We start from the raw sequence: 8,669 nt of genomic DNA, 5'->3' as shown, positions 1-8,669 counted from the left end.
TCTTGGAGTCGACAGAAACCCAAAATTAATACATTAAATATTCCCTTACCTTTGTTATTCTTCCATCAAACGACCTGTAAGGGATTATACTCACCAAATTAGCGTTCAGTTTTCAAGTCTGCGTCTTTCGGTTCTCAAAATAGCCTGATTTTGGTAAAAATGTAGTTAAAATTGAAGTGGTTGCGCACCAAAACTTCGAAAGTATATATAATATGTCGAGTAAACTTGTCAAACTAACTTCATAATCAAGCTTTAACATGTTATAAAGGTGTACAGCAATTTTGAGAACAAACAGAAACACAAGCACTGTTCAATCGATCTTGGAAAAGAGAGAGGACTTGACCATTGCGCACAGGTTTTTTTGAGTGACTGAGAGCTTACCGTGTGCTCAAACTCTCCCGAGTGGGCGATTCTCACAATGAGAAGCCCCATTGAAAGCTGAGATCACGCTGAACACGTGGAGACTGTTCCTGGTGCTGTGACTGTTTGGGGAGGGTGTTTGCGATGAGGTCAAAGGTGACCCAACTTTTCAGATGAGAAGAGATATTTTGGGAAAATGCAGATTTTGAGAGTTCTGCTTTACATAGAGACATAATTTAAACAGTTTTAAAAGCTTTAGAGTGTTTTCTATTCGATAATATTTTTTATTTGCATATATTAGCAACTTTTGACAAAAATGTATCATGTTTTATATGGGTACCCAAATCCTCCAGAAGGGGCAGTAAACCGTGGTATCCTGAACAGGATAACAGAACAAAAATTACATACATTTTCATATTCCATCTATCGTCATGACCACCATTGTGGCTGAAGAAAACCATTGTTCCAAAGTCCCTTTATTTCATGTTTAATGTTCTGAGGCTGGTTCTCCATAGTAACAGGACAAAGCAATTTGTCTGTAGCCTGAGATTTACCAGGGGAGTGAGGGGCCATAAAACCCCCCACATCTTCAGACCCCTAGATCCCTCCTCCTCTGTTGGGGTTGAGAGATAATCTGTAGGGTTGTGGTCTCCTGTAACCTGACCTGATCAGGACAGTCATGACAGCCTTTAACTGCTGGTGAGCTGGAGGATTCTCACCAAGGTGTCAGAAACTAGATTAAAACCATGACCACATTGAGGAAGTGATGCTATAGTGATGAATAGAGATGCTGCTGTATGGTGAGAAACTCATAGTGCTGAGACACTCTGAAAGAGGAAAGAGACAGAAACAGAGCAGAGAGAGACAGAGAGACAGAGAGAGAGATAGACACAGAGACAGACCTGAGAGAGAGAGAGGGGATCATGGCTGATGTCCCTCAATCATTTTTGGGATTGCTTGTGACCGTTTTGTACCTGCTAACAGGTAAGACAGAGGAGAGAAAGTAAGAATATGTCATTAGAGATCATAGAACACGTTTATTTCACACGGCCAAACTAGTTCAGTTTACATTTGACTAATATTATGATGACATTTCTGTTGTGTATCCGTTTACTCTTATCTTCACTATTATATAATAGACAGTATATTACACTATTATTCACACTGAAGAATATCAATAAGAAAACCTATGAAATATAATGTCATCTGTATTACCAGTTAATAATTATCTGATGTCATACTCCTTCCAGGTGTCAGTGGAGAACGTCTCTCTATGTTCTCCAGAATGGGAGATAATGTCAGTCTGCCGTGTAACAATGTGGTTTATCCAGACTGCTCATCTACTACATGGATCTATAACAGAGATGGATCTACTGGTAATATTGAAGAGGTCACATTGGGGAAGATCAAAGTTGACCAGAAAGAGAGAGCAGAGAGACTGAGTTTAGGGTCTAACTGTTCTCTACATGTTAGCAATGTCAGGGCTGAGGATGTTGGACTCTACACCTGTCAACAATACCTTACAGAGACTGGACCAAAACATGGAGGTGATGCTCCTGTTCATCTGTCTGTTCTAACTAGTGAGTATTACTGTTTAAATCAGAGTGTAAACGTCACTGTGTATAAGTGTGGTGTTAATAATCACATGTAATGTGAAAACAAGTACTGTATACCTTTTTCTCTTTCTCAGTCTCCTCTACCACACCAGTGACAGATCTGAAGCCTAATGTAAATATGACATTACGGTGTTCTCTGCTCACCGATACGCAACATGGAACGTGCTGGTCAGGATTTAGTCTCAGCTGGGGCCCTAAAACAGGTACTAAAGCCCAGGTCACACGGGATTCTTCCTGTGACATCACTCTGACTGTGACACTCCAGAAGAAGGACAACAACAGGAAGTGGACGTGCACACTGACTGAAAAGGGAAACATGAAGATCTCCATTGACTTCACCTCCACATTCTCAGGTATGTGTTCTTGTTATGTTCCTATAATCTGAATAAGTTCACAAGATCTGTAATGATATTAAAGTTAATATCAAATCTGATTCATTCTCCTGGTATTTGTGATATTAGTGATTGATTTGAATCCTACTGCTGTGTCTGATGATGATGATGATGGGTTATTTAATAAACTAAAAGAGGATGTTCATCTCCTACTGAAAAAGATATAGAAGAAAAGACCACTGATAGTGATGATGTCATCTCTACTCTCCCAGGTAAAATACTCCCATCTGTATGATGTGTGCAGATATAGTAAATGTTTTATCTGTCCTCTGGATACATAGAACTGGGTACTGTGTTTTTCTTGCAGTGTCAGGGTTTGAGACTGGGTCCAGAAAGATTATATGTTTTTCAGACAGTTCTGGTGTAACTTCTCTAATTCCCGTCAGGACAACCAACAGTACTCCACAACAGTATAAGACTGGTCATGTAAAACCAGGCCCAAACATATTAATATATTACTAGGAAGTACTGCTTGTCTAGTGTTAGTATAATTTAATTATGACAATGTGCTTTCATCAATTGAAAGCCCTTAATCTATTTTATGAGAATTTGTAAGATTTCTTGTTTGCATAAAATAGACGCAGACCAGTCTTTAAATAATAGGTAATAGAATTTATTCTCGGAGCGCGCTCCCACTCAAAACACATGCATCAGTTTAAATACAGATCATGACATAATTTCACTGTCTTAACCGAACCCCCCCCCCACTCGACAGGACAAAGTAAAGTGAAAAGTTCATTCTGACTTACTAACACACTCCCAGATAACTTTTGACCCCTCGACATTATCGATCACCACTGAAATGACAGGTTTAATTAACAGAAACCCTAGGAATGCACTCACTGCCTAATCTAAAACCCCAGAGCTAAGTTTCAGGTTGGGTCAACCATAGGCTAACGACCTTATGTGTTTACACAGTCCACAACCCATTTGTTCCTGCCCAGTTGGAATGGTTTTATTACTCCTTTCTCCTGTCACACAATTTCTTCTTATGAACTCATATTGTCTATTAAACATACAGAGTATACATTTACCTAGACACAATTCTATTTAAAATGGGGATATTGTTTATTCATTTATCCATAATAAATCCATAATAAATTCAACAATAGTGCTCTAGACATTGGAGTAGAGAAATATGTAACAGATGGAGTAGAGAACTCTACAGGCAACACAGAGTGAGTTGTGGATCCATTCTGTACTGTGATGTCACCAGTATTCACCAATGAAAAGTGGTCACTCTCATTTCAACTACTATCCAGGAAGTACAGCCTCTATTACAAGACCAGCCTTGTCAACCACCTCCCCATCTTCTGCTGGTATTGTATTTAATGCTGTCATTTCATAATCTGTTAACTTATTTTTCTTGCACTCTTGACAGGTAAATATTTAGCCTGTAGTCCTAATATTTAGCTAGTGAATGGCCTGATATCCAGCTAATATTTAGCTTTTACTTCAGCAACACATTACTTGCCTCTCTCTTCCAGCTGTTTCGATGCACAACAGGCAACAGGCTACTCAAGCCTCTCCAGAATAGGCCATTCCTCTTCTCGTGAAATCCCAGGAAAAGCTATAGGCTACATAAGCTATATATGATATTTATTTGTATCATTGTTTATGCTATAATGCAGGCTTGCTCTTGCTAATTACTGAATGTTAGACAGGCCTACAGCATAGAAAACGCATGTTGAGGAGAGAGTGGGTTGGTGTGATCCCTTTTGGCCAGTCATGATAACATTGTTGCACTGATGAATTGCAAATAGTTTCACAGGACATGTAGAAATGTTCACAGTGAAAAGAGAACCAAAGGAATTGACAACCACTAGAAAAATGGAAATCACTTGCAAACCACTTGAACAACGATGCAACGACATGCTGTAAAAGATGAGCAGGCTAAATGGCATTTGTTGTTGAATTGCTACATTTAAATACAAGTTACTATATTATTTTTCATTAGTCCTACATGCACATTAAAGTATTATTTGCAGTTGTCACTATGACAATGAACACACCATGAAAGCACTGAATGGTCTGAACCAGTATCTCTGTGTTAAGAGACCTTGTGAAAGGTCCTGTTTATATAGGCAGCTCTGCAGTAGGATGCGTTGATCAGTTGACTGACAGGAGTAGGACTGTAGAACGATACATGATCAACTTTCATCTAGTGTGGATGCTCACCAACGTTTTATAGTTATGTAGCCTATATTTGATCATAATCGTTACAGGTATTGACTTTGTGGACGGCCCAGGCCTTAACTCTGACACAACACAACTAACGCATTATCACAACAGAACTACATTATCGATACTTCAATAAAATAAATATAAAATTACACACACACACTTGTTTACTTGACTTTTATGCTCGATAAATTTACTCTTTCAAATGATTTACTCTGGCAAGTTTGCTACCAGGGCGCTGCAGTAGGCAAGTAAAGCAAGTCGAATCCATCAGTATGGATCCATCAGTATGTATTTTAGTTTGAGAATTTTTGTTTGAGAATGTACAAACAAAAAAGGTTGCTTAGCAACCAGATGCCAACTGTGTTCTGTGGAGGAAAACAGTGATGGAGTTCCAATATTTGCATAATCATTGTGATTGGAGGATAGCTGCGAGGGCAATGTAATCAGGATCAATTCTCTGTCCTCCGCATGCTCATTAATGATAGAATGTTCATATTTGAAGATGTCATATGACATGAAGTACAGGGAGTGGAATAGCTAAAGAGACTGTACTCAGCCTAGGGAGTACAGCCTCTACTGCAAAACCAAAGCTCTTAACCACTAAGCTATAAGCCTCCTCTACTTCACACTTCTCTCTTCCTGTGTGAATTTCTGCTTGTCTGTGAAACGCTGATGTCTTTTTCTGCTAAATGACGTGCAAGTAAACAGCTCTGCATCCCCTCTCTAGTTCTCAACTAAACCAGACCCCTCTCTTGTTATGTCAGTTACTGAGCTAACACGTTTTAGATAAGTAGTTAGTAATCATGGCTGAAAAGGGGGCCCCCATTCATTTTGTTAGTCATTCTCACTCAGATATCCAATTAACATGGCATGTCATGAAAAAATGTGTAGAATTGTAGCTGAAAAAATTGTCTCTCCACCCCATGGCAAAATGGGTCAAATTGCTTACAATTTGCTGCCAAACGGACAGAAATTGATATTAAAGGTGCTAAATGCAGCTGTTTTTATCTCAATATCAAATAATTTATGGGTAACAATTATGTACCTTACTGTGATTGTTTTAAATTCAATTAAATAAACAAAAACAGCTTCTTAGCAAAGAGCAATTTCCCAAGCAACAATTTTGTAAAAACTGTCTGGAAGTGGTGTGAGAGGGGAGGGACGAACTGAAAAATGTCTACTATTAGCAGAAAGGTTTGGAACTCTGTCTATGAACTATTTTACAGCATGGTGATGTCACTAGGGAAGGCTAAAAGTATCCCACCAAACACAGGCAGAAATGTCAGGCTATCTTTCATTTTAATAATAATAGTAATATATATATTTTACACATGAGATACAAACATAAACATACGAACAACAGCTTACTCACACAAACGGAACGGCCGTTAAGACACTAACAGTTTACAGACGTTAGGCAATTAAGGTCACAGTTATGAAAACTTAGGACACTAAAGAGAGCTTTTGACTGTCTCTGAAAAACACCAAACGAAAGATGCCCAGGCTCCTTGCTCATCTGCGTGAAGGTGTCTTAGACATGCTGCAAGGAGGCATGATGACTGAAGATGTGGCCAGGTCAATAAATTGCAATGTCAGTACTGTGAGACGCCTAAGACAGCGCTAAAGGGAGACAGGACGGACAGTGGCAGACCACATGTAACAAAACCCTGCACAGGATGGGTACACCCGAACATCACACCTGTGGGACAAGTACAGGAAGGCAACACCAACTGCCCGAGTTACACCAGGAACGCACAATCCCTCCATCAGTGCTCAGACTGTCCGCAATAGGCTGAGAGAGGCTGGACTGAGGGCTTGTAGGCCTGTTGTAAGGCAGGTCTTCACCAGACATCACCTGCAACAACGTCGCCTATGGGCACAAAGCCACCTTCGCTGAACCAGATTGGACTGGCAAAAAGTTCTTTTCACTGACGAGTCGCGTTGTTGTCTCACCAGGTGTGATGGTCGGATTTGCGTTTATCGTCGAAGGAATGAGTGTTACACCGAGGCCTGTACTCTGGAGTGGGATCTATTTGGAGATGGAGGTCCATCATGGTCTGGGGCGGTGTGTCACAGCATCATCGGACTGAGCTTGCTGTCATTGCAGGGAATCTCAAAGCTGTGCGTTACAGGGAAGACATACTCCTCCCTCATGTGGTCCCCTTCCTGCAGGTTCATCCTGACATGACCCTCCAGTATGACAATGCCACCAGCCATACTGCTCGTTCTGTGCGTGATTTCCTGTAAGACAGGAATGTCAGTGTTCTGCCATGGCCAGCGAAGAGCACAGATCTCAGTCCCATTGAGCACGTCTGGGACCTGTTGGATCGGAGTGTGAGGGCTAGGGCCATTCCCCCCAGAAATGTCCGGGATCTTGCAGGTGCCTTGGTGGAAGAGTAGGGTAACATCTCACAGCAAGAACTGGCAAATCTGGTGCAGTCCATGAGGAGGAGATGCACTTACTTTTGATTTTGACCCCCCCTTCGATCAGGGACACATCAATCCATTTCTGTTGTTTATGTCTGTGGAACTTGTTGATTTTGTGTCTCAGTTGTTGAATCTTGTTATGTTCATACAAATATTTACACATGTTAAGTTTGCTGAAAATAAACACAGTTGACAGTGAGAGAACGTTTATTTTTTTGCTGAGTTTATATAAAACACAGGAAATCATGCTTTGACTGCACTGGGCCTTTAAAACGGCAACGTTTTCTCTCACCCCACAGAAAAATGTGTATAATTTCTGAAATGGACTTTAAAACTTAGATGTTTCTCTCCACCATCAGGAGGGGGGCCTGCTGTAAGGTCCCCCACTAACCAGACCCTTCTCCCCTCTCTGGTCGTCTCAGGCTCTCAGAACCTCTTCCTTACGGTGACTGTAGGAGTGGCTTTGGCAGCAGTGGTGTGTGTCACTGCTGTTGTCATCATAGTACGCAGGAGGAGAGACAGTAAGGACTTACATTTGTCTCTGAGTTTAATGGAGTGCATTAATTACACAGTAATACACGGAGCCAGACAGTTGTTTCATTGAAATTCTTCTGATTTCTTGTATTTGTTCTTGTCAGAGAATCAAGTGCCAACTGATAACAGCATTGTGAGTGAACTGTGACTTTAACACAGTTAGTTATTTTACTTTAATAATAGTATAATACACCAAGAGTTTGCACTGTAATTCTATTGTTTTTAACCTATTACATTTGTTATTAATTGATAAAGGGTCTGAATGCAGTAACCACCCCACCCCACCAACCAATGAGGACAAGGTTAGTGCATCAACATTCTAATGGGGTTTGAAACATGATTAATACGAAACATAATTTGACCCTGTTGTTATCATGCAATCAGACTAATGTCCAGTTTAAATGATTCACGTTTCAATAACCATTTTGACCCTTGTAGAGTCAACCTGCTGACAGAATCACCTATGCCTCCATTGACCACTTCAATCAAAATCCTGGAGAGAGTTGATGTAAGATAAGATACACTGAACATTTAATTTTACCTTTATTTAACTAGGCAAGTCAGTTAAAACAAATTCTTATTTTCAATGACGGCCTGGGAACAGTGGGTTAACTGCCTGTTCCAGGGGCAGAGCGACAGATTTGTACCTTGTCAGTTCGGGGTTTGAACTTGCAACCTTCCGGTTACTAGTCCAACGCTCTAACCACTAGGCCACTCGGCTACCCTGCCGCCCCAACATATTGTGATGGTATCACTCTCCCTTATACACACTGTTTAAAGCCTTTACTTTGTTGTGTGTGTGTTGTCTCTGTAGGCCCAAGGTGAAGATGCAGTGATGTATGCCTCAGTTATGCCCTATTCTGGCAGAGGAGAGAGACAGAGAACCCTGCTGACCCCAGCTCCTCTACTCCATGGTCAGTACCCTCAGGAGACAAGACATAAGGAGAGACAGAGAACCCTGCTGACCCCAGCTCCCTCTACTCCACTGTCAAGTAACCTCAGGGAGACAAGACATAAGGAGAGACAGAGAACCCTGCTGACCCCAGCTCCCTCTACTCCACTGTCAGTAACCTCAGGGAACCAAGACATCAACATGAAGACGACACTCTCATTCACACCCTGATTCCAGACCTGATTTGGTTCTAGGACTAGAGAT

The 8,669-nt window shown here is 41.0% G+C and overlaps 1 protein-coding gene across 1 annotated transcript; it reads left to right on the top strand.

The window, feature by feature from the left end:
* Window positions 1-1,009: 1,009 nt before the first annotated feature.
* LOC127923698 (uncharacterized) lies at window positions 1,010-7,646 on the top strand (the record flags this gene model as incomplete). The annotated part of the gene is made up of 7 exons (XM_052507761.1): window positions 1,010-1,344; window positions 1,611-1,907; window positions 2,051-2,329; window positions 2,530-2,580; window positions 3,631-3,687; window positions 7,402-7,500; window positions 7,618-7,646. Coding segments are annotated over exons 1-7 (873 nt in total), but the record flags the coding sequence as incomplete, so codon positions are not given.
* Between the last annotated feature and the right edge of the window lie 1,023 nt (window positions 7,647-8,669).

The sequence above is a fragment of the Oncorhynchus keta genome, unplaced genomic scaffold (assembly GCF_023373465.1).
Source record: "Oncorhynchus keta strain PuntledgeMale-10-30-2019 unplaced genomic scaffold, Oket_V2 Un_contig_3078_pilon_pilon, whole genome shotgun sequence".
In the NCBI taxonomy this organism is placed as follows: Eukaryota; Metazoa; Chordata; class Actinopteri; order Salmoniformes; family Salmonidae; genus Oncorhynchus; species Oncorhynchus keta.
Note: the sequence above shows the minus strand (reverse complement) of the source record. Positions and strands in the feature narration are given on the sequence as shown.